This window comes from Episyrphus balteatus, chromosome 2 (assembly GCF_945859705.1).
Source record: "Episyrphus balteatus chromosome 2, idEpiBalt1.1, whole genome shotgun sequence".
NCBI lineage: Eukaryota > Metazoa > Arthropoda > Insecta > Diptera > Syrphidae > Episyrphus > Episyrphus balteatus.
In genome coordinates this window covers 54,010,003-54,037,494 of record NC_079135.1, presented here as the reverse complement: position 1 = coordinate 54,037,494, position 27,492 = coordinate 54,010,003, and the positions used below count along the sequence as shown (strand labels likewise).

The 27,492-nt window shown below is 30.0% G+C and overlaps 1 protein-coding gene across 4 annotated transcripts; it reads left to right on the top strand.

Moving 5' to 3' along the window:
* Positions 1–252: 252 nt before the first annotated feature.
* LOC129910140 (PDF receptor) lies at positions 253–27,492 on the top strand. 4 transcript variants are annotated; one of them, XM_055987413.1, is made up of 9 exons: positions 253–783; positions 16,012–16,462; positions 20,434–20,544; positions 21,897–22,060; positions 22,173–22,433; positions 23,888–24,178; positions 24,268–24,537; positions 26,827–26,969; positions 27,042–27,492. In XM_055987413.1, the coding sequence occupies exons 2-9, from the start codon at positions 16,174–16,176 to the stop codon at positions 27,265–27,267; spliced, it is 1,755 nt and encodes a 584-aa protein (XP_055843388.1). In that variant the 5' UTR covers positions 253–783; positions 16,012–16,173; the 3' UTR covers positions 27,268–27,492. The 4 variants fall into 4 exon arrangements, with proteins under 4 accessions (XP_055843388.1, XP_055843385.1, XP_055843386.1 ...); XM_055987410.1 differs by having other exon boundaries at positions 27,018–27,492; XM_055987411.1 differs by having other exon boundaries at positions 253–826; positions 27,018–27,492.

Sequence of the window (27,492 nt, the reverse complement as noted above, 5' to 3'; positions counted from 1 at the left end):
AACCGTTGGCAACAACGTAAATAATCCACATAATTTACACCTGCAGTCCCAATTAAAAAATAAATTCAAAAAGCTTTCGACAGATACACTTCTTCAGAATATCTTCCCTTCATGTTTTGCCTCACTGCATCCAGTAAAAGTGTCCAACTACCACCACCCTCTAAAAAAGCTTTGCTGGTAAATTAATCTGATTTTCAACATAGGAGCAAGTTGAAGGCAAGCAGGAACTCGGTGTTTATCCATCCGAATCCGATATTAGTTTAGATTCGACAAGCATCTTATAAGCATCGTTCTATCACGGTAATGGGTCCGGGTCAATTTCATTGAACTGTGTTATTGTTTTATTTTTTTGTATTTTGAATATTTTCCACGATTATTTAAAATAAGTTTAAAAGCGATGCAAACTGACTTATTTAATAGATTTGATTCGGGTGAACTTTTAAATATAAAAAATAAATAAAAAGCAATTGCATGGTTTGCATAAAGTCGAAAAATCCTTTATTGGATGATATGAATCTGTAAATGTGTTGGACAGTGCATTGTTTACATAAATAACTAGTGTGTCCTTGCCAGCGTTGCCGTTTCGTTATATTTCGTTTATGTTGCACATTTCAATCATTGAAAGGTGCTTACTTAAATGAACAAAATTATTTAATAATTTTTTTTTTTCAATTCTCAAGACGAAATACAGTTAGCTAATTTCATCTGTTTATTGAAAATGATATTAATTTAAAAATACAATTATTAAATTTGTAGTTAAAAGCTCTACTCCTATATCTACAGGTGAGAAATAAAAAACGTTTCGTCCCGTTTCTGCTTGATCCCCGTAAGTACATTTTTTTTTAAAGATTTTTTGTTTCTGTTAAACATTGCTCTAAAACTTACAGAAAGAATAGATACAGAGGTTTAATTGAAGAAACAACTCAATCAATATGTCTAAATCATAACCTGATTTCCCTTTGTTCAATTCATAATTTACATTTTGAGAAAAATGTATATTTATTTTAAGAATTGAACAAAATTTGATCTGTAGATACGTGGTTCAGGCAGAAACGGGACGGTTTGTAACTAAGTTTTAATAAATAATTGATTTAGAGCCGTTTGCTGAATCTAAACTTAAGCTTTTATGTTCTACATAAATTCTTATGTGACAGTTTACGCAGAGGAAAAAGTAGAGAATAGGAGCTTATGTTCAACTTAAATTATTTCGATTCAGTTTCGATTCAGCAAATGGCCCTTAGAACAATAGATCTTCCCCCGAATTTATAAACGTTGTATAACTTTATACAATTGAAGGGTCCAGGGGAAAAACAGCACAAGTCAATTCCAACTAATTCCGAGAAAAACGCATTTCCGTTATTTATTTTCTTGCCAGGCTTAAATTTGTTTTCTTAAAGTAATGATGCCATCAGACAGTGCTCAGTAAATACTACACGACCTCGTCATTAGTTTATTTTTGACAAAAAGTGGACCTTTCAAAACTGCTTAAATTTTGGAAATGTGATCAAAAACCTTGTTTATTGTTGTCTTGTAGCTGTTAAACTTATAAACAAGAATAGATTGTCTTAACCGCGAAATAAATAAAGCATATTTCCAACAATTTAAAAAAAAGCTATGCAGTGTATAAGTAGGCAAAAATCTAATCAATACGACTGCTCATATTTCATTAAAAATTTTCAGTACAACAGTAATCGAAGAGTTCTTTTAAATACATTAGGCTTTAAAAACACTTAATTTCTTTGCGAAAGTAAATTTGAGGATAAAAACTTAAAAACAATTAAACCTTAACTTTTTTCAAATGTCACTTGCATGTCCTCTGTGCATATTGCAAAAGAACAGAACCTTGTTATTGTAAATATTAAATGTTATTAAGGTCAGTATGGATCTCATAACTTCATATAAAATTATGTATTCTTAAAAAAACGAAGTTAAGAGTTGAGTTAACACTAAAAATAACGGTATATAATCAATTTCGGAAAAGTTAAATTTTGTGAAAAATGGCTCCAATGATTTTTTTTGGCAAAATTAAAAAATTCGAAAACCAGCATTGAATTTATTGTGGTTTAAGGCATTGAATAAAGATATGACTCAACAATTTTATAATTCTTTCTTTAAAAAATTATAAAAAAAAAAATATTTTTTTTGTTAAATCGGCTTTAACGATTTTAAAATGTTTGTACCTTACAAGATTAAGGGATAAAAATTGCTGGGTAAACATATAGGTTGAATTCATAAACTAATTACTAATTAATCACTGCCTTTGAATCACACAATTTTGTCTGACTTCAAAACACTACCTTGCCTGAAAAGCATAAGCTTTGGCCCATGATTATTTTTGATGTAAAAGTATCACTGCATTATTGAATTCGACTTAAATAAATATTTTAAATATCTACCAAAAGTTGGAAATGTAGTCAAAATTAAATAAAGTCTAGATTATAAAATAAGTATTGCTTAAGTGTGGGAGTGAAATTGAGATTTTTAATACCTACAATTTACGTACATTATTTATTTTATTTATTTCTTTAAATTTAACTTCAAAGGCAACTTCATATTCAGAGCGGAATTCATAGTCGTTACTCAAGTCAAAATGTTTCTCAAGTGAACAGAAAACCAAATGTTTCTTCTTGAATACTAACTGAGGAAATGCTGAAGTATAGGCTTGAGTATACACTCAGCAAATACTTCTCAGACCTGAGCTTGAGAAAGTTTTTAACTTGAGTGACGATTTTCTTTAGGTTAGGTTAGGTAGCAGTGGTTGTCAGGCAAGTTACCCGACACACTTAGACCCTTATGGATCCATTGTGATACCACAAAAGACTAGCAAGTTGGAACTCACTAGCCGAACCACTCGGAGCTTCTTATGAATGAAGATAGACTTTTAACGTCCGTTTTCACTAGATCGCTAGTGTATTCATAGAAGAATTCTCCTATATAGAGTTTTCTTCTACTCGAGAGAGCAGGGCAGGTGCACAGAAGATGTTGAACAGTTTCCTCTTCTTCTTCATCCATGCAACTTCTGCAGAAATCGTTAGAGAACACGCCAATTCTTTTTGCGTGTTTACCTATTAGACAGTGTCCTGTAAGAACACCTATGGTGGAGCTAATATGCATTCTGTTTAAATTCAACAAACCCTTTGAACGTTTCAAGTCTATACAAAGCCATATTTGCTTAGTAGCTAGGCAAGTATTACTCTGAGTCCATCTGAGGTTTGTTTTCTTTAAAGCGTCCTGCTTTAGCATAAGTTTGCATGTAGCTATAGGTGTACCTATATTGTTCCTTTCTGGTTGTAGAGGAGTGATTGTTCCTTGTTTTGCAAGTTCGTCTGCCCTGTAATTGCCTGGAATGTCACTATGTCCCGGCACCAATAAGAGGTGAATGTACGATTTTCTTTCCTTTTGTATCTTTCAGAAAAACAATATGGGATAAAAAGTATTTCAAAAAAGAATTTATATTTTTTTTTTCTTAACTCAACACGTTTCAATGAGAAATGTTTTTTTATTGCTCTAAAGCACCTTGTTTTTTAGTTTTTTTTTTTTTTGCTTTATTTTTGAGAAGCTTTTCATACGATAATCATTTGATATTTACAGATATCGAGCATTTGCTGAGAAAACATAACAAAATGTATGTTTATTAGACTGATTCAAAAAAAAAATTTTTTTTTGTTCATAGCATTGTTGAAAATATTGTTGGAAATGACGATAAAAAAATACTGTAAAAGTTTCAGCCCTTAATGTTAACATTTAGTACCGCCGCATCGCAAATTTCTATTTCCCGTACCAAAAGGCTTGACAAAATCATTTTCTTTTATAAAATTGTCCGCTCTACAAAAAAGCTCCTAATAATTGTTTTGTTTAACCCCCGCGTTTCAAAAAATTTGGCAACATTTTCGAATATTTGTATTCTATGTTGTGTTTTGGTTTCACAGATCCTTTTATATAACTCTCAAACCCCTAATACTATCATATTAGATTTCTTCAATAAATTTGAATTATTCATTTTTTCAACTAAAAATTATTTTAATTAATTTTTCGCGTCCGTTTTTTTTAATTTTATAAATGCAATTTTGTAGAGCGTTCAATTTTATTCTAGAAAATGATTAAATCTAGCCTTTTTGATGAACCATTATAAAGATAAAAAAAATCTAAACACAAATACACAATTTTTCCCATACAAATCGTATGGGAAATAGAAATTTGCGATGCGGCGGTACTAAATGTTAACATTAAGGGCTGAAACTCTTACAGTATTTTTTTATCGTCATTTCCAACAATATTTTCAACAATTCTTTGAACATTTTTTTTAATTCTTGACAAAAAGCGACTTTTTAAAAAAGTACGAAAAAACTGTTTTCTTTGCCAAGCAGAATCTCCGAAATTCAATCGCTTGGCGGCACGAATTAAAATTAAGTTAGAGAATTGAAACTTGGCAAATTTTTTTTATTTATTTCCATAAGTTCTTCTTTACTTCTGGCTGCCTTAGGGATTGTCTTTACTTTCATTAAATCAGTTTTAGAAAGGGTATTCGATTCTCAGCACAAAGTTGCCTAGCAAAAAGTTAAGTTTTCAGTTATCTGTTTTATATTTCAGATTATTTTATTTTATTTTATTTTATTTTATTTAATTTTATTTAATTTTATTTAATTTTATTTAATTTAATTTTATTTAATTTTATTTAATTTTATTTAATTTTATTTAATTTTATTTAATTTAATTTTCTTTTATTTTATTTTATTTTATTTTATTTTATTTTATTTTATTTTATTTTAATTATTTTATTTTATTTTATTTTATTTTATTTTATTTTATTTTATTTTATTTTATTTTATTTTATTTTATTTTATTTTATTTTATTTCATTCCATTTCATTTCATTTCATTTTATTTTATTTTATTTTATTTTATTTTATTTTATTTTATTTTATATTGTCCTTTATTATAACATTTTAGAAGGAAACAATTAATTAAAATCACAAATATCCCAATCGTGGGTATGGAATTCCCCATACGTAAATACACACTTTAAACATCTGTTGCCTCTAATGTTCTATTTAATATCTTCTTTAATTTAATTTAACTCTCCCAACTGTCTTATATAAACACTCTTTAGATGAAAGGTATGTAATTAGTAATTAAATACGAGCTAAGATTTGTAATTAAACAATGCTATACTAAGCAACAGTTTTATCTGTGTACTTGGATGTTTATATAAAGTGGTAAAAACAATAACCTTATACTGCAAACATGTTATTTCACATGTTCGGAAACTTTTTTTTGACAACTTTGTTGTATGTAAAGTTATAATGATAGTACCTAATAATTGTCAATCAATTACAATGATCGGCAAAAAAACAACAACAAAAAATCGGGCGGAAGAAATTTGTTTTGTGATTTTAATTGACTTTGTGTGCAGATTTAATACTGTACAAACATATTTGGTTTTAAACTTGTATTACCAGTTATAACCAGCAACTTCATTTATGAAACCCTAAATTGATTTTATTTTCTATCTAAACGCTCAGCCGAATTTGATTACACTTAGTTTTATACCAAGAGTCCACATAGGTATATATAACAAAATTCGGAAAAAAAATTGCATTTCCTAAATTTTGTTTCCAGATGCATATATTGAAAAAAAGACCGAATTTAAATTATAACTGAAAGATATTAAAACACATAATAATAACAGATTTCTACCATGGAATTTAATTTTTAGGTTTATAGTAATTTACTATAAACCTAAAAATTCATTTCCATGGTAGAAATCAAATAGTCAAACTTGAAGTCAGTTTCATTTAATAAATAAAAGCAACTAGTTTCCCGATTTTCTTATTTTTAAAGCAACATAATAATCACAAATGGTGTACAATGTATAAAAGCTCTTTACATAGAAACCATAACTGTACAGCTCATTTTATTTATTATTAATTTGTATGTATGAAGGTACTACAATAAGTGGCTTAGCAAGTATTCTATTGTTATAAATGAATATCAAAAACTCTACTTGTCCCAAATGCATTTATTATGTCCTTTAAATCAAAAACACATTGGTCATTATTCGTAACTTTAAAAGTCACGTGGCTTTCCGGTATTCATGTTGACAAAATCACGCGTCTGCGTCTGTGTTTTTTGTATTGCTTGTGCATGATACCAACACCTTGGCGAACGAGTGGGAGATTTCAATTATTATTATATGAAGGTAGTCGTTTTTTGTTTTTTTTTTTCATTCACAATTATTTAAGGAAGAAAACTTATAGATACGTCCTTTGGCAGTATAGATACTTGTATTTATCTTAAGTAATTTTTGCGGCGATCAAATGAATCATATAAAGTGCCGATAGGGACACTTTAAAGGAAATTTTCGTCAACTCAGGAGAATAAAGTATGAATAGAATTTGCTGTTTTGAACTTTATTCTAATAAAAGATAAAAAAGTGATTCTAGGTACTTCTTCAATTGGTAGTACATGTCTCACACTCCGTGTCACTTAAATAAGCCCACATATATTTTGTACGTTTTGAACTGTTTTTTTAGGAAAGGGACAAATTTAATTTTTCATTGTTTAATATCGTTATTTAAAGAGGTTTAATATTTTTTTCTTTTGATTCAAGAATTACGTAAACTTTATCTATGGACCTAGATCAACAGCTTCTACCTACATTGCTTTTAATGGAAATTAATGACCATTCATTTTCGAGGGAATGGTTTTTAATAGGAGACATTTTTAGCTTTGAAAGTGCGTATACATACATACATAGGTATATTGATTTAACCTTCGTCATGATTCAATTCATTTAATATTTAAAACTATACTTTTGGTTTACAAAAACAGCTATTGATTCCTTAAAGGTCACTTTTGTCCAAAACGAAAGATTTAATTCATGATCGAAATCACCAAGAGTTAACAGTTTATCCAGTAACCCTTGGCTGACTGCTCGATTAAATTGGTTAAAAATGAAGCTAGGATTATACTCCCAGTCAGTCTTCAAAGCTTTAAATATATCACTTGGGGATGTCATGGTCAAAAAATGTTTATAAGATCGTGACAACTGAAAAATCATTGATTTATTTGTATGAACGAGATATTAGACAGCAATGGACTGTATGGGTCTTTCTAAGAATAAATCAAAAGCCATATTTTGGAGGTGTCTCAAGCAGAATTGAAAATATGTTTCGAAAAAAGGTTTCAACGCATGTAAGAGTGTATTAAGCAATTAGAATATTTTTAAAAGTAAAAATTTATTTTTGTTTTGTGTTTTCTTTTGTCATTAGGCTACCGTAGATAGTATACTTTTTTTCAAAGTCAAAAAATGATTCATTGGAATTTTTATTCAATCAAAACATACATTTGTGCAGGAAATTTTTTTCTTGTGCACCAAAAACTACTTCTGAGTTGTCTTACGTGAGTTGGTTGTATGCGACACAAAATTTTGTGTAGGTTTATAATCTTTTTTTTTTTTGCAGTGGTAGCTCTAAAATAGTATGTTGTTTTGAAGAAAATATTTATCTACAGTTAAAAATGAAATTTCAAAACCCGGGTTTTAAAAAAATTAATTTTTGTGAAAAAAAAATAATAGAAATATTTATTTTTAAAAATCCAAAAATGTATTTGAAAAAATAATAATATGGTTAAACGCTTCTGCATGAAAATGTTCGTTAACATTCACTGGTCGAGAATTATTGGGTTGTAGGTCAACTCTTATGGTTTTGGGAAAATCGGTCTCAAAGTTTTTTCATAATATATGTACATAGTAAATTTTATTAATAAAATCATATAAGGACCCTTAAAAGTCATACAACCAAAGAAAAATTATGATTTCGTCATAATGGGGGATTCTATGAACATTTAAAAAAAAAATTACAAAGAATAAAAAGCTTGTAAAAAAATATGTATGAAAAAGATTTTATATTCAATATAAGAACATATACGAAATTAATGAATTGTTTATGGAAAAAAATAGTGCCTTCCATCATTAAATGGGCTTTCACTTTGGTTTTTATGTTATACAGGGTGTCCCACAGTCACCGCCCCAAACAAAAACCATGGATTCCTGAGATCATTTTACGTCGAAAAACTTATGAGGTAATTTTCTCGTTTTCGTCCCGTTTTCGAGTTACCACGGTTTTTATGATTTTTGTTCTCTTTTCCTTTATTTGGCTTAATCTTTGCCAAACTGCGTTTGATTTAAAAGATTTTTTTTACAACCAATCAAGAATTTATTACAGTTTTAGTTTGTCCCAAAACTTTTTTTTCTGCGGACAACCTTTTCTCCACAATTTTGCATCAAACACAATTTTATTCGTTTTTTAAGTTGTTTTTAACACTTTTATATCATTTAAGTCAAAAAAACACGTTTTAATTTTAATTAATTTTGTGTGCTTTATATTAAAGCCCAGTTTATTTAAAAAAAAAAAAAAAGTTTTATTTCATAAAAAAGGCTACTGAAAGTAATTTAAAAAAAAAAACAATATTCAAACTGAGTGAATTAAAAAAAAAATAATTTTTAAATAAACAATTAATTTAAATGAATTAAAACTTTTTCTGAGCTTTATCTACATGTTCTTTTCTTAACCACATTAGCTCAGAAAATGTTTTTAATTCATTTAAATTAATTTTGTATTTAAAAATTATTTTTTTTTTAATTCACTCAGTTTGTTTATTTTTTTTTTTAATTACTTTCAGTAGCCTTTTTTATGAAATATAACTTATTTTTTTTATGAAAATAAACTGGGCTTAAATAAAATGCACAAAAAATCAATACTCATTAACGTGTTTTTTTGACTTAAATGATATGAAAGTTAAAAAACAACTTAAAAAACGAAGAAAATTGTGTTTGATGCAAAATTGTGGAGAAACGGTTGTCCGCAGAAAAAAAAGTTTTGAGACAAACTAAAACTGAAATAAATTCTTAATTGGTTGTAAAAAAAATCTTTCGAATAAAACGTAGTTTGGCAAAGATAAGGATAGTTAAAGGACAAGAGATCAAAAATCAGAAAAACCGTGGTAACTCGAAAACGGGACGAAAACGAGAAAGTTACGTCTTAAGTTTTTCGACTTAAAATGACCTCAGGAATCCATGGTTTTCATTTGGGGCGGTGACTGTGGGACACCCTGTATATGTATGGTCAAAAGACTTATAAATTCCTCTTTTTTACCGACTTCCAAAAAGAAGTCGTTTTTTTTTTTTTTTTTTATTACCTCATAGCTTTGGACGCTTATAACTGCCGTTCCAAAGTGTGAGGACATATAGAGGCTTGTTATCCAGTTTATGTCTTCGAAAAAGCAATCCATTTTCCTAAAACTTTATGAGTCTTAAAAGTCTTAAAGGGTCATCATAAAGTTTGATATCCCAGAAGTTTCACGAAAAATTATTAAACGTTTCCAAATCATTCCTAGAAAAAGACGGTAATGGAGAAGATCGCACGCATCTTCTCCGTTACCGTGTCTGTGAACGAGTTGGCTACGCCTAATTAGTTAATTAGTTCTAAGCCGTAAACTTTATGATGAGCGCTTAATTCCATAATAAAAGTTATTCCTAATTTTTAGTTTTTTCATTTGATAACAATATCATTAATAGCCGACAGACATCCAAAATGCCATTCTCTTTTCAAAATAAAAGTTGCCTCAGAATTTCTAAAAAACGAGACGCACAAATGTAATGATTTTATAGGTATCATGCATAGCTTACTATAAAGAACCTGTATTGCAAGTAATATTGCAGCCAGCTATTTATAATATCGCGAGTTAACTACTTATGAAAATATATTTTTTTTATTACCTATTATTTAAAAATTTAAATCATCAAACTGTCATACGTGCCATTGAATTTTAATACATTAAACAATTTAAGATTACCCGCTATAAGGCCTTGAAATTTATTTTGGTTTAATGTTGTTTATACTGGCATAATAAAGATGTCTTTTGGCTGAGCGATTGAGTTTCCATTAAAAAAAAACACTAAAAAATTAATATCAATTTGATTAAAATCTGCTAGCAACTTTCATCTATTTCTCTTACTTTATAGATGAGAAATATTTTGCATTTCGGATCTGAACACTTTGTCCTTCTAGTAGGAGGCAAATGTCAAAGACTCAATTAAATAATAGATATGCAAACAATAGCAAGGTAAACATTTATATATACCTTTCATCCGGCAAGGTATAGTATGGAAAAAGATACAAAAACAAAAAAACACGAGCAGGGTATTCGATGAGAAAGACATGAATATACTCGTATATTATTTCCAATACTCTACCCTGTCTATACACTGCGCGTCACTTGAATAGAAACAACATTTTTTCTTAAGAAAATAGCGATTGGCGCTTTGGTGAGGTAACTTAGTAGATTTTTGGTTTTGCATTTTCAAAGAGGAACTTTTAACAAACAATGTTGTAAAAACAAAAAACCCAAAACAGAAACCGTATGGCTACAAGTTGCGATTTTTCGCATTACTTCACAAAAAACAATGTTTTTTTTGCGTCACTTGAATAGAAACAAACTCTTAAATGAGATAAAAATGATGAAAAATCATGGACAACACTAATTTTAGTAAAGCAATATTAAACTTTGACATTATTTGCACAATATAACCAATTTTGGGCTACGAGCTACCAATAGGCACCACATAAAATGCATAAATAGAAGCTAACATTGGAAATGCACTTGCACTATTCAAAATCGCGAGAGACATTGAAAAATTTGCCAAATTTGGATGAGAATATTTTTAAAATATCGTAAACTAGTGATTAAATAAAAAAATAAGACAGGTGAGACCCAAATCAAGAGCAGAAAAAAAAAATAATTTAACAACTAGCTGCAATTTCCTTCACTTTGCCGCTAAAAGCGGTCAAAAACGTGGTGTTAGTGCGATGATAATGTGTTGGTTTGTTCCATCATGGAAGTTATAAAAGGTGCACAACATTAAAAAAGCCTCAATATGCAAAATAACAACATTTTAAGTTCTACTAAGATAACAAAAAAGTTAACTATTTTATCGTTGCATTCGAACTGAAAAGAAGTGAGGTAAAGAGTGTTTTTTCAAAGGAAAACATACCAACTCAGATGGACCACTTTAATATTAGTCCTATTTCATTGGAAAGAATAACTTTTATCGCATCGCCACCAAAGGGCACTAAAATGTGTTACCTATAGTAATACGCTTTGTTTTTATGATGTGCAATAGCAAAATTGAAGCTTTACGCTTCGAAAAAAGATGCAAACTTTTACAAAGAAATAATGGTAGAAGCTCTTGGGAAGTTTAAGAACGTGGAAAAACAACCGTCTTAGAGATTGTACAAGGATAGTTCCAGAAAAAACAACGCAATAGAAACAAAACAGATGCATTCCGGATGAAAACGAAAGTTTATTTCACTTATTCAATCCTTAAATTGTAGAAAATGTCATTTTCTTAATTTGTAAGAAGTTACCAAACACTTTTATCACTTTCTCCAATTAGGTCCATGATTGTGTACAGTACAAGTGCATTTTCAATGTTAAATTCTATTTATGCATTTTCTGTGGTGTCTAATGGTAGCTCGTAGCCCACCATTGGATATAATGTGCAAATAATATCAAAGTTTAATACTGCTTTACTAAAATTAGTGTTGTCCATGATTTTTCATCATTTTTATCTTATTTAAGAGCTTGTTTCTATTCAAGTGACGCAAAAAAAAACACTGTTTTTGTGAAGTAATGCGAAAAATCGCAACTTGTAGCCATACGGTTTCTGTTTTGGGTTTTTTGTTTTTACAACATTGTTTGTTAAAAGTTCCTCTTTGAAAATGCAAAACCAAAAATCTACTAAGTTACCTCACCAAAGCGCCAATCGCTATTTTCTTAAGAAAAAATGTTGTTTCTATTCAAGTGACGAGCAGTGTATAAAACACATCCAAAGTGTATAGTTTACGGAGCAAAAATAAATAAAACAATTATTGTTTACACTAAGCTGCTGTGTTGCGGTTTTCTTCAGCCTTAAGACATCTAATTTCGGAATCGAAGGTTTGCGCATTGTCGTCGTGTATTTGAAAATGTTTCATGGTTTTCAGAAACAGTGAAAATAAATAAAATGATTTAGCCGGGAGTTTTGGCTGTGACGTTCCTCGAATATTGACCATAGGTAAGATACACTATGGTTAACTTGATTATACATACTACGATAAAAATTATATTAGTATTAAGACATTTTGACAGTTTTTTTAGAGTAAATAAAAGAGGCAGAGTGTGATTTTGTACTTTTATTTTGTTTTTAAAGTAGAGTTTAAAAAAATAACCTTGCGAACGAATGTGATTGAAATACTTCGTATAAATAACAATGAGATATTGCTCTGAGCGGATTGTGATTGTTGTTTATTTATTTTTTATATCCTTAAATCCATATCACCATTATCCATGTATCCATAAATCAATCAGATATGATATACATTTCAGCTCAATAAAATTATACTCAAGCGTCTAACCAAATGTACCGTACTGTAATCAAAAACATTGAAAAATCTTTAAGCTATCTAATTTTTATGGGAAAATTTCTACATGCCCATAAAACTCGATTGTATGTTTTTTTTAATAATCAAACAAATTTGCAAGCTTTTTGATTTTTACTTTTGTATTTATACAAAAAGATAGCCATACCTATGTAATAATTCATTTAAAAGGAAATTGTTTAATTTGTTTATGTTTACTTTCATTAAATAGCAATTACCTATATATTCGCAATTCCGAAAAAATGTTCTTTGTTGAAGATGCAACTTGAAGAAGTGTTATTCATAGGTATTTCGCGATAATCTACTTGTTGTACACATTTTATAAAAATGAATGTTTGTATATTTATCTTTTATACGTTCACGCATGGTTCATCCGAACATTTCTGAAGTTAATATTTGCTACAACAATCAATAGCTTGTATGCAAATTTTATAGGATAAATTAGTTAGTTACTAAAACTGTGCACCTTGTCATAAAAACATGAAATTCTTATCACCGAGGGCCGTGTGCGATAAGGAGTTCAATCAATCGCAGGGATAACTTTTGACTCTAACTTAATGTTCACATATTCAACGACTTTTGAAACAGGATATTGTAGAAGGTTTTGTTTTTAGTTTCATTGCATGTAGTTGAGATCGTTAGCATCCATTACATGTTACGAAATGGATGCTGTTGACAATGAATGAGTAATTACCTACACTTCTTTAAGTTTTTTTTTTTATTGTACACTTGGCTGCGGATGTACTTTCAGATACAATTTTCCAACTATTAATAAAAAAATATAACATTTAAAAGAAAAACTTATTTCAATATTTTGACCTAAAATGAAACCATATTTAAAAAAAAACCTTCAGCTAAAATTTCCATATTAGTTTAAAGAAACATTGCGGATGGTCATGATGAAGAGCAAACCAAATCTAGGTTTGGCCTTTCACAAACAATCAACCTCTTAAATTCGGGGTACCACAGATGGAATTTTTCAATCAATTTTGTAGGCTTCAACACAAACGGTTACTACGGTGTATGTGGAACACTTTTTAAATTACTCAAATTTAAATACTTAAAGTCTGAATTCGCACACCAAAAAGTATGCGGTAGCCGTACCGGTACAAATGGAGCGGTATATACAGGGTGTCAAAAAGTCCAAAAGTGATGGTCCAAATGAAACATGTGGAAAGATCAACTAAAGGGCTTTCAGAATTTGAATACTTGTCCATCCCAATTCTTTGCAAGTTTCAATTTCTAAAAATCCCTATAATTAATTTTCGTTTTTTTTTCTACAATTCTTTCATTTACATTAATACTGGCCAATAGTTGGAAAGAATTTATATATCAAAAGTTCGAAGTTTTAATAAAAATCACCTAACAACTTATATTTTAAAAAAGTAACCTGAAAAAATTCGTGTGTATTGACACAGTACGCAAAATTAAACAAATTTACTCTAATTACAGATATTTTGTTGTTTCGCTCATGATGGCTTATATTCGGAGAGGCTCATCATAGACATAGAGCTCACAGCAAATTTTGGGGTTGGAGGTATAACCGAAATTTGCAGTTTTATAGCCATATCTAATAACGATTTCGAAAGTCTGGCAGCTTTAATTCGCGGCTTTATATGGTTTAATAACTCAAATTTTCCATTTAATGTGAGTAGGTAAGCTAAATTAACTCAAACTCACATTCAGAATATAAGGAATGATGCTCTGTCATTTGCCTTATGCCTGAATACCTCAATCTCGGCGATGCGACAAATAGACGCCAAGATATAAGTTTTTTAACTCACCATATTGGCTATAATCTTGGAGAGTTTTAAATTAAAAATAACAAATAAAAATTAAACATACAAGTCAGCAAACAGCTTATATCTTGATTTCTTTCTACTTATCGCATCATCAAGATTATTGTCTTCAGACTTTGGGGAAAATTTCGTTTCGCTTCAGCTGCGTACTAGGCTTAAATAATAAGAAATAGTGTTAATTAAGCCTACTTATGTAGGTATATCAATTGAGGAGGGTTTTTCAAAACTTAACAAACGCCAAAAATGCGATATTGGTATCAAAAAAATTGCCATTATAAAAGCTAATAGTTTTTGTTTAAAAAAATAATTAAGAACATCGCTTTTTCAAAACTCAACAAAACAAATACAAAATGTATGGAGGTTTTGCAAAACTCAACAAAATACTACGAGGGTTTGCAAAACCAAACAAAATTGCTGCAGGTTTTTGCCAAACTCAATAAAGTTTGCCTGTTGTTAGAAAGACTTTTCTTTTTTTAAATATCAAATATTGTTATTGTAGTTTTAACATGGGTTGATTGACTTCGGTTATTCATTGGTACATATATTATGCATAAAAGGTTATAACCTTATGTAGAAAAAAGTGTACTTTTGTATTTGTTCCATTTTGAAAAAAACGCGGTATTTTCATGTTCCAAATCTGAAAATAAAAGTTGTGCCATCGATTAGCTTTGCAAGAAAGAACAATTCCTCGTTTCTACTTTTTTAAAATTTGGATTTTTATATTCAAATAGGAATCAAAAAACATTCTCCTGAAAAACTTGAAAAAAACATTTGTTGAGTTTTGAAAGAACGCCACTCAACCTCCTGAATTCAATTTAAAACTGCATAATCAAATTTTGGTTATACCTCCACTTCCAAAATTAGCTGTGGACTCTTAGACATCACCTCAGAAGTTAAAATCGGTGACGAAATGAAAAAAAAAAAAAAATAGTCAGTACTAGGGATGTTGCGAATATTCGCACCGGCATCCGCAAATGCGGAACATCCGCATCCGCAATAATCAATGCGGATTTTCATGCGGATGCGGATGCAAAGAAGTTGCGACAAGAAAGACGTTGGGCGGAGCCAACGAATGGGGCGTACCAATAGGAGTCACACCGAGTAATGGTCTGTGACTGATTTTTTTAGGCAAAACACAGAAATAATGCAGAAGTCTTAATTGTATAGCCCGTTTACACTAGAGCCCAAATTAGATAACTTCGCAAATTATCTCATTTCGAATTTCAAATTGTATCTATAGGAAATTTTTAGAATTTGGAGTTCGAACTGACCTAATTTGCGACCAACCTCTGTGTAACCGATTTGATGCAGAGAAGGTGGCGGTATTACTTTTTATTAAGTCTAATGCGCCTCTTTTTACTTTCTTTCATACTAAACACAAATAATAAAAATATTATTTATAACTGTTTCATTATTTTAATTAATTTATATTAATTCTAATCTTAAACATCCGCATTCGCATCTGCAGATGTTAACTTTAAAAAATCCGCATCCGCAGATGTGAAAAAATCCACATCCGCAACATCCCTAGTAAATGGTTATACAATGAAAAGTTTAACTGTACACCGACATTTCAGCCTTTTACATTATTATCGTATTTAAGAGATGGTACCTACACATTTTTCAGATATTATATTGGTATATAAATTAGTCTTTTAGTGTATAAAAACTGTAATGTTATTTAGATCATAGGCTTGTTATTATTTAAATATTATTATTTTGTTTTTCTTGCAGATTATCTAACCAACGAAGTTCATTTAAAACCATTAAAATACAAAATTACTAAATAAAAATGTATGGATTCCGGATATCAACTCTAATAGTAGCATTAGAGATGTAGTTTATTGGAATTAACAATATCAATTAGTATTCCTATTTTATCAATTTCAATGCGAAATGGATGCGAACACAACAAAATCCGGAGTTTCAGAGGTGGAAACTTCACAACCTTTATCGGCAGTTATAAAATCAATTCGTTCGGTTATTGAACAGGAATTGATGGCTTTTAAGGAAACAAAACCTCCACACAATATTTCACATCATGAAGTAGGTTGGACGTTGAGTGTGAACGCGTCCAACTGCTCAAGTATTACATATTCTAGTACATCACCAGCCATATCAAATGAGAGCAGCTGTTTAGTAACCTTTGGTGAATGGGAATTTAGTCAGCAGCTGTGGAAAAATGGTTAGTATTTAAACCCATTATGATTCCAATTCTATTATTAAAAATTTGGAAATTTTTAAGAAAATTAAGCCTTTTTAATGTAAAGGTTCATACGAAATAATTATTAACCCGAAACGAAATAATCAAAAACACTTTGTGTACATTTTTCAGCTTTTTTAAACTTACTTTTTTTATTGTTCGACGTAGAGAAAAAAAAATAGCTATAGAAACAATTTTCTTTCATTTCTATCTATTATTTTTTATCACATCCGCGTAATTGTCCTTTGGATTTTCAGAGCTAACACGTAAAATGATTATTTTACTACCCAAATATAGCCAAGGGCTAAAAAATGCAATTTTAATTTTATTATTTGCTTGCAAAAATTTATTTGCGTGCAAATAAAATTAAATTTCATGGAAAAAATACAACTATGTACGTGTTGTTTATGCTGAAGATTTTTAATTCGAAATATAATACAATGTAATGCACAAAGTAGACCAATATAATGCTTTGATTGTTTATTATGTACGTTAGTTTTCCACGATGAATTCTAAACGAGAGGGTTTACGAGCGCAAATCTTTTATATCCTTCAAGTTATAATTTTCTCAAATTAGGGAATGTACATTATCTACAATATGTCTATATTCAAGTCACATATTAAGAATGGCAATCCATATGTATTATTTGAAAACACTTTTAATTTGGACTCATCTTATTAAAAGTCGTTTTTTAACGAAACTTAAGAATTTAAGTTCTAAGAAACTTTTTTCACACAATTATACTGATTTAAAATTCGCTTTGTTTCGTGAATTTCCTTTAATTTAAAATATGCACTGCAATTTCAAAAGCTTCACCAGCTTTTCAGAATCCATTAACCCCAAACCTTTCAGAAAAAAAAACATTAGGTAGGTCTGTTATCTGCGAGGTTTTTATTTGCTGCTATAGTCTATAGAAACAATGACCCCATAAAAGACACCGTCCTAACTGCTAATGAAGCAGTAGGTAGCTACTTCACATCTATGACTTTTTCTCTATCTAAGTTATCCTTTCTATTAATGCAAATATGCTTTGGCTTTTAGACAAAATTTTGTAATTATCTTGTAATAATCAGAATAAATGGGTGCTTCAACCCCATTAACAACACTGTTATTCTTCAAAATATCACCTACGCTTGCTGCCGATGTGAAGTGAATGTTTGTTTTTAAAACAATTAAATCTAACATTGAAACTTATACCATTCCTCTCCAGGCTGATGCTAGATAATCTCATCGAATTACATAAAAGTCGTACTGAGGCAAAACATGATTATAATTAATTTTATTCAATATGTTCTTTTGTTTCAAAGTCCTGTTAATAACGCGGTCAAATATCAAATTAAAGGTTTTGAAATGGTAACTTATGTGAAGTGTAGATGATTGAGGTAAAGTGTGATGTATTGACCACGTTTCGGCTCAGATAAATAGTTAGGTATTATGTAGCAAAAAAAAAATATTTCACGCGGCTTGTTTAATTGTCCAAAAATAATATACAAGGCTTTTTAGGCGCTAAAAACAAGTAGTATCATCTTGGGTTTCATTTCCAAAAACAATAGATTTGAAACAAAAACAAATTGGGTTGCCTTTAAGTACCTATTGTTTTCCAAGAATTTTGAATTTGAAATTGTAAAACTTTTTAAGATTGTGAATTGGAATCTCGATTTATAATGAAATTTTATTTTTATAGAACCTGTACAAAAAACTTGAAAAAAACTTGAAAATTTTTATATTTATGAAAAAAATGTATTTAAGTAATGAAAAACAACCGTAATATGAAGTTATTCCTGTGATTTTCTTTCGTCAGAAGAGTTTTGTTTATGGTTTGTTTTTAATTCATGAACTGCCAAATTTCTCCACATTTTAACAATGTTTTGAATTTTCTTTTCTTTTGACTTTAACAGAATACTTACTGAATATTTTTTATTTTTATTAAGTTTTGTAAGCATTTTGCTTTGAACTCATAGAAGTGTTCAATTAAAAAAAATAGAAAGAAAAAAACAATTCCCAGCTGAATACAACGTTAACGTTGCCGTACTTATGTTGGTGGTGATGACCTTTTTGTTATGAAACGGGCTTCAGGTCAAATGAAACAAATGTATTAATGTCACGACGTTTCGTTCATGTCTATGAACATCATCAGGTGATGGCAAAGGAATCTTTATTAACATTAATAAATGGGTTATAAATTTGTTTGCATACATCAAACACAATAGTAAACTTACACTTTGTTACATTTATATTGCACTTAAGTTGCCGTACTTTGAGAATTTATTTAATTTTTACTCTTATAGAGTTTGGTATTTGGTTACGTTATTTTTTTAACGTTTACGTAGGGTTGTTTTAACAGATTTAAACACTTCATAGGGTTGCCAGAATTTAAAATGGTTTTCTTCTTCATGTTTATTAACATAAAATATTAATTTTTTTGTAAAAATGGTCTAATTTCCTTCATTTTAAACCATTTTTACAAAATATTTTTACAAAATCGCTTAAGACCGTAACATTTTTTTGAAAACGGGTCGATAACAAATTTTATAAGATCTCGTGGCTTAAATCAGGGCAAGTTATGTGATTTCTTAAAGTGAACTAGGAAGCGAATATTCTGAGTTAACCTACAAACGATTCTGGGGCTTGGGAATTTTTTTAGTTTTTAATGATAAAAGTCTTTAAACCAGCATGTCTTGCTATCTAAAATGGTTTCAGAGTTTATAATTCATGATACCTACCTACTCATAATACTACGCAAAAAAATCTAAACTATAATATTGAATACGAAAAAGGCTTGCAGAATATTTCTTGAAAGACAAGTTCTCTTGATGTGAAAATGGAGGAAAGCGATTTCTAGTTTGACTCCGAAGTAAGTTCCAAATTCGTTGAAATGCCCGAGTTTATAAGTATTTTTGTGCACTTGAAAACTGCCATATAAAATCGTTTGCAAATTTCACAGTAGGTACTGTCGATGCGAGCAGTTATTTCAGTCGTTAAGAGGAATGAGTTACCTATGAAATCCTGAATAACTAACTTTAGTCTGAGAAAAAAATGGTAAAAGAAAAAAAAATATTATCATCATTCTTGCTGTTTTTTTTACAAAATTGTTTTACATATAAAAATTGTAGCTTAACATGTTCTGCGGCCCACACAAATTTTTATCTCGCTGTTTTGGCCCCTTGTAACCATTGAGTCTGACATGCCTGATTTACATAATAAGAAGTTTTTGTAATATTATTACAAGTTTTATATTTTTCGTTTCTTTAAAAAAATTATAATTCATCTGTTACGATTTTCTAATACAAACTTTCGAGACAACTTTTACCATTTTAGTATTGTTTGCAAATTATATTTATTCTTGCGAACGGGTTCTGTAAGCTTTGACATTCTTTCACACTTTCAAAATACATATGTCATATGTGGACACCATCTATCAACCAAAATTCAGCCAGCTATTTTCCTGTAAGCAATCTATTACTAATTAAACCTTACAGCTTACACCCTTCTTTTAGATCTAAAATATCACCCTTTATTTATTGCCTTCACAAAACAATACCATCTTACCTTGCTATCTCTACTAGAATGGATTCTAAAAATGTTGATTGATAAATCCAATTTTCATTCACGATAATCTACCCAAATGCAACCAAATTGCGTCGCTTTTGTTCAGTTTTGACGAAGTGGAAGTGAATTGCATTTCCAGACACCTCTTTAAAGACAAAGAACCAGTTGCCACCGAAATTAAGCATTAATTTGCTTGTAAACACGAATATTCAACGAAAATTACTGGCTGTCATGAATTTCTCCTGGAATAAATTTCCAGAGAACCAAATATTTAATGAAACGACCACCTTATTATTTCCTTGAAAAAAAACTGTTCCCGATGCCAATTTTAATTGTTATACAATTAAATTGTATTTAAGAATTTAAAAAAAGTAGACATACATAATTCATTTTTATATTTCAGGAAATTATTGCAAATGGACATGGGATCAATTTTTATGCTGGCCACCAACTCCTACCGGTGTGTTAGCACGAATGCGATGCCCTGCTGTTGGGCACGGAATCGATGTTTCAAGTAAGAAAACATTATGCATATTCTTTATTGTATAGCAATTTTTAAATCCAGGAAAGCCTCCGGACGCTTCTGGACGTCCAATCGAAAACGACATTAAAAAAATTTTAGTTAACACTTTAAAACGAAACTTCAAAAAATTCATCAACTCGATTCTAAAAAATATTGATTATTAAAAACGAAATTTGAATTTTTCTTTTCAAAATGTTAATATTTTGTTGAAATTTTGCTAAAAAAAATCATAAATGGTGGATATGTAATAAAATAATTAAAAACTTGTTTTTAACGGCTAACGTGATTCTATAGAGAAAAAAATCACGCATACGCCACAGTGACCCCTTGTATAACAGCTTTAAAAAAGGCTCTCTTCTTCAAATCCAACATTTCGCAATAAGAATCATCAAAGCCGCTTACACACATACTTTGTATGCAGCAGTTGAGTTGACGCCAGTCCCTACACTGCAGTGCTAAGCAAAAAGTGCGTATATCCACTTTTGAATTTTTGAGATATATGGATTTAACTGACAAGGGTCAGAGTTGAGAGTTGTAAATGTGCTCAACTTCAAAAGTGATTTTAAGCAACTTGTAAGGAAACTTGTATTTTGTAGTTAACAATCGTTTTTCTCATCTTAATTGACGATTTTGAGCCACTTGGAATTGGAAATGCGCTGTTTTTAGTTAACATATAAATGAGGCATTGTTTTAGAATGTCAAACTTGCCTTTAAATAAATTTTGGAGTTTGGGCTCTTACGCCCTTTTGCTTAGCACGGCAGTACACTTTTTTGAAATCAAAACAGTTTAAAAATAGATTTTTCGTTAATTTTGTAAATTAGAAATTTAATTGTGTTATCTTTTTTTTTTTTATACATACATTCATTTTTTATTATTATTGTTATTTATATTTATTTATATTTATAATTACCTGTAACGTTAGGATTTTAACGTGCTCAATAAATCGAAAGGCAGTACACGTTTTTGACCCCAATTACAAATAATTTTGCCTTATCTACTTTGTGGGAAATTTTCCAACTTTTGGATAAATTTTTAAAAGTCTTGGATCTACAGAGCTGTAGTTTCACTCAAATTATACCGGTTTCCAGAAACTTTTTCTATGGCATGCACCATTTAGAATTTATAACTAAAAAAAGTCCGAAAATTTCATACAGTAAACACAGGCCTTTCGAAGCTGCAAAAATGGTTTTATACTACCAGTATTTACATATGTATGTATATTCTTAAATAAATATGAACCTAGAATGTTTTTAAATTTATGACTTATCTTTACTATATAAGAGTAAAAATGATTTGCAATTTTCTATTCTTTACTATTTAATGTAAAATTATTCTCACCTAGAATTCGCAGAGCGGTTATGCCTTAATAATGGATTATGGGGCAATAAGCCTCAAGATACCACTTTCAATCCCCATGGTTGGACAAACTATACGCCTTGTTTTAAACCTGATATCATAGATTTGATGCAACAGCTTTATTCTGGAGGGAATTCCGAAGTCATTCAGGTAATAAGTAAACCAGTAATAAAAAAAAGTTTCAACTTATCGCCCTTTATCAATATTAATATACATATTTAATTCTATTTACAATCTTTTTTTTTAAATATATTTAATATAGAATAAGTTTGTTGTAGCGGAAAGAACACGAACATTGGAGATAATTGGCCTTATGTTGTCGCTTTGTGCGCTTCTTTTGTCATTATTAATATTTTGCAATTTTCGTAGTTTACGAAATAATCGAACAAAAATCCACAAGAATTTGTTTGTGGCAATGGTTATACAAGTGATAATAAGACTGACGTTATATTTGGATCAAGCCATTATAAGAGGCGGTCGAACTTTAAAGGGAAATTCTAGTCTGAATGGAATTGAAAATACGGTAAGTAACCACATATTAGTCCCTATCGAGATATCCGTCGGAGCGGAAAATTCTCCGATTTCATACGAATCATGCTTCCGACAGGTAAAAATTGTCCGATTCGGATGAAATTGGACAAAATCCGCTCCGACGGATTAACTCGCAAGGATAAATTGTAAGTGTCCTCATACCTACAATCTACATGTTTTGTATGTAAACAAAGACCGAAAAATAGGTCTGTATCACAGTAAATCATTCCTATTTGAACAGTAAAATTGATATATTTTGAAAATTGAAGACAAAAAAAACTTCCAAATATCTAATATTGAACACTGAGGGAAAAACGCAAGATAAAATTTAATATGGCCAACGTTGATTTAATATTGAAAAAAAACTAACATGAAACATCTTTCAGTTAATTTTTGTCGGACTTCAGCTTTTGTTGCATTTCATCACCCTTATTTCCAAAAGTGAGATAGCACGTTGGTAAAGCATTCACCTTGTGACCCAGGAGTAATGGGTTCGATCCCCAATTGCTGTCAATTTTTCTTTTTCTTTATTGATGTTTTTTTCAAAGTTGAAACAACTTTGATTAAAGGACGTTTTATAACTGTAAACCACTATAAACTGACGATGTTTTACTTTGATTTTAAAATTAGCTTCTGCAACGCAAAATCATTCCGCAAAATAGTTGAATCAACTTGGTTTTCGTTGATTTTAAGTTGTTTTTTCCCTCAATGAAAAATGAACATCTACATATATGGAACGATAGTCAACACAAAATTTACGAATAAAATACTTTTTTCCTCCCTAGTTTTGTAAAACTTGTCGATAAAGGCTTACATATAAGATACAAAAAATAAAATAAAAAAAATAATAATGTACCATAAAACTGTTTTCTATATTTTTATGTTTTATTGTTGTAAAATTGTATTAAAGTATTTAAAACTATTCGTTTTGATACTTTTTGGGCTCTGTCCAAAGATATCCCTATCCTAAACTGCCCTCCCTAACCCCCACAAAGACAAATTTATCTTCATCTTTTCCATTTGACAGGAAAAATCAGAATTGTACATTGTACAGAATTGTATTCTTTTTCTAAAGAAAATAAATGAAAAGTTTTTTGTCGAAATGTCATTTAAGTTGCAATTATTATCTACCTGATTTTGATATACATTATGAATAATCTTTTTCAAAAACCTACGACTGATTGCCACAAATGCAATTTAAGTGCAAATATCTTTAACAGTCCTTTATAGTTACATCATAACTGTTTTGCTTGGTAATAAACTCACTTGAAAGGAACTTTTCCAACAATAACAACATTTTAAGCCTTTATTCAAATTCTAATTGACTTTCTGAATGGTGTATTTCTTGAAAATACAATTAGTGTTATTGACTTAATTGAATCTAATCTTATGTAATTCATTATTATTTCTCATTTGTGCATATTATATATGTACATATTTTAATAGCCATACATCTGCGAGGCATCTTACGTTTTGCTTGAATATGCACGCACTGCAATGTTTATGTGGATGTTCATTGAAGGATTATACTTGCATAACGTGGTAACTGCAACTGTGTTGCAAGGACGCTTTCCACAGACCATTTATGCCATTATTGGTTGGGGTACCGCAGTCGTTATGACTGCTCTTTGGGCGGTTGTCACGGCCCATTACAAATCCAATGAGCCATGTTGGTGGAATTACAATCTAACACCCTATTATTGGATTTTGGAAGGACCAAGACTTACAGTTATAATGGTAAGAACATTAGTTTGTCATTATGTTGTGCGAATTCTGTAAATTCATGTATTAATGTAATTCTATATCTCTTTCTCTCTGTCTTCTAGTTTAATTTTTTCTTTTTGCTAAACATAATTCGTGTGCTTGTGGTAAAGCTGCGTGAGAGTCATACAAGTGACCTTGAGCAGGTACGAAAAGCGGTACGAGCGGCAGCCGTTTTACTGCCATTATTGGGGATAACTAATGTCTTGCACATCATTCAAGCACCAATTAACAGAAGTGCGTGGGAATTTGCACTATGGTCGTATGTTACACACTTTTTGACGTCATTTCAAGGATTTTTTATTGCTACAATTTACTGCTTTCTGAATGGAGAGGTAATTTTATAAACATATAACATTTTATTGTATTCATGTTATTATTATGATTAAATTTTTGATAAAAATATAGCCATCCTTTTTTTTCCAACTTACGTAGTCTGAAATTTTTTTTTTATTGATTGATAACACTGGTTTACAAGGGTTTTGTTGCCGAAACAAAAATATACTTTTCTGCAGGTTTTCGGTGTGCTAAACTCGAATCCGAAGTCAGAAACAACTAATCAGCTCCCGTTTTTAAGATATTGTCGTTAGAAAATGCTATAAAACGTTTTTTTGAGTTCTTCGGACCTTATTCTTTTGTATAAGGAAAATTGTTTGAGCATATTTAGTTACGGTTTCTATAAGAACTGTTTTTCATCTACCTGTTTAAATCTTTTTAATATCTTTTGTATTGCCCGAGACATCTTAAAATGAAGTAAGTGGGTTTGGCTTCAAATATCATAAAGGAGATAATGACGTTATTAAATTTATAAAAATACCAAACAACTGAGGATATCTCGAACAGTAAAATAGATATCGGAAAGATTTAAACAGATTTAAAAAGTTGGAAAATAGTTCTTATAAAAACCGTTACTAAATATGCTCAAACAATTTTACTTATATAAATGAATAAGGTCCGAAGTACTGCATTTTCTAATGGTAATATTTCAAAAATGGGAGCTGATGAATTTTTTTTGACTTCGGATTCGAGTTCAGCACACCGAAAACCTTCAGAAAAGTATATTTTATTTAACCAGTGTAATAATTGTTTTTGTTGCATTTAAATATTGGTGAATATGTGTATTTAGAAAAATATCATTTACTATTTTTAATGTTTTATGTTTTAATGTTTTAATGATTTTTTTTAGTGATATTTGATAGGGATTTATTCATCAAATAGTTTTTGTTTTCTGAAGGATCGAACTTTTGAGATGACATAAAACAGCACATTCAATACCGTCTTTACCATAAGGGCACACGGGGCCCGTGCCCAGGGCCCCCATTCTCAGGGGGGCCCCGAAGGAACGAAAATTTCTCTCACACATTTATTCTCAAAACATTTTTGTCGGGCAGACCATCTACCAAAAAATTTTAGTTTGTGTTTTCAAAATGAAAACAAATTATGTGGCGTTGTATGCGGAAAAACTTTTAAATCCAAACGACCAAGCCCAAATTCAATTTTCCAAAAAATAAGACAATTATAATATTTTCAAAAAAACAAGAAAAATATCTTTTTTTCCCACTGTAGGTAAGATTATTTATTATTTATTAATAAAAACAACGAATTCTTTTCCATTATCTTTTTCCTTAATTTTGTGAATAACTCCGCTAAAAAGAATGATCAGGTGGTGAGAAATTGGGTTTAAGCCTTTTAAATATACCCCTATCGATCCATGAAATAAAAACTGAAAGTGCTTCTGTGCGCAAGGTTAGGCCCTTTTTTCCGACGCTTTGACTGGAGTATAATTTTAAGATCAGTATAAACCTTTCTACTATGTCAAAATTTTCATTAACATCGGTTGTGTCTTTTACACTAAGAAATCGGTTCAATGGCAAGTAGGTACCGTTAATAGCGGTCCAAAAAATATTTTTATTATTTCAAAAGTGCGGCCTTATTTGCAGCATTACATAGTTTTTTTTTTCAAAGCAAAATCGTTATCCGTTTTTGAGATATCCGTTAAAAAGGAGACATTAAAATAAATTTAAAAAACGGCTCTTGGAAACCCGTTTGGGCTCTTTTTTTCCAATCATTCAAACTGATAGTATAATTTGGCAGTATAAAAAATACAATTATTGGCAGTGGCAACGATTGATGTCTTAATTCACGTATTATTGGCACCCCCTGTCAATAATAATGACACAAGGTACTTCATACCTATGGAACGATATATTGACATCCCTTTATAACCAACCATTGCCTTTTAGCCAACCATTGTACTTATTTTACTTTCCAAAAGGGCCCCAAATTCTTGTGTGCCCAAGGGCTCTAGGATAGTTAAAGACGGCCCTGACCACATTTTTGCAGTTTTTTAAATGTCTCAGTTCTAAAACCTATTACTGACTAAGCCATTTATTTAAATTTGTTAAAAAAATAATAATAAATAAGTTGATAATAGTTACAAACTTACCTTTATACATTAATTTGTGTTTTTTGACCAAAATATGATTAGATGTTACATTTATGTCGCCTTGCTCTACAATATATGTTATGTTTTTCAAACCATTTTGTGTAACCTTTTTACTTCACGAGGCTAAATAAATTGTTTAATTGCATTTGTTTTCTTTTTTTATTTTTGCATATTAAAGGTTCGAACAGCTTTATTCAAAAGCATAACAGTTTATATGTCGTCTCGTGGCCATCCTGATTGGGCACCACGACGTGGATCAATGTTTTCAGCAGGATACAATACTGCTCCCGCTTCCGAGGGACATATTCACACATCATCAAGGTAGTAACGATTCGTTTAGTTATTAAGACTTCTAAAATAATTTTTTAGATATAACTTTTTACACCAACACAGCACTGATAATAAGAACACCGGAGAACAAAGCAGAAACCATCATATCAATTCATCACCACATAGTTCACCCATCATAATACAACAAGCCCAAATTCGTAATCGAAACCACCGCCATCAAAAAAACAATTGGATATTATCGTGGTGCTGTCGAAAGAAGAAAATTATTGCACCACAAGAAACGGCAGTTATACCCGAATCAGCGATATTTGAACTGTCAGAGCAATAAAGATAACTCTAATATCCTTTTTTTTCTATTTTATAGCAAAACTTGTAAAAAAATCTATAATAGTCGTTTTCCTTTTGGATCCAACAAATACTTACATATATGTTTTTTAGATTTTTTATAAATTGAATGTACCTAGAAAGAGCAAATAAACAAGATATGTATTATTATGTTATTAATTTGAAATAAATTTACAAACGTTAACATTAAGCAACAATATATTTTTAT

Bases quoted from the DNA above. Each gene is read 5' to 3' on its own strand.
- LOC129910140 (XM_055987410.1), top strand. From the start codon at position 16,174: ATGGATGCGAACACAACAAAATCCGGAGTTTCAGAGGTGGAAACTTCA. The intron at 20,545-21,896 runs GTAAGAAAACAT...ATTCTCACCTAG, and splicing joins GCACGGAATCGATGTTTCAA to AATTCGCAGAGCGGTTATGC. The intron at 24,179-24,267 runs GTAAGAACATTA...TCTGTCTTCTAG, and splicing joins CAAGACTTACAGTTATAATG to TTTAATTTTTTCTTTTTGCT.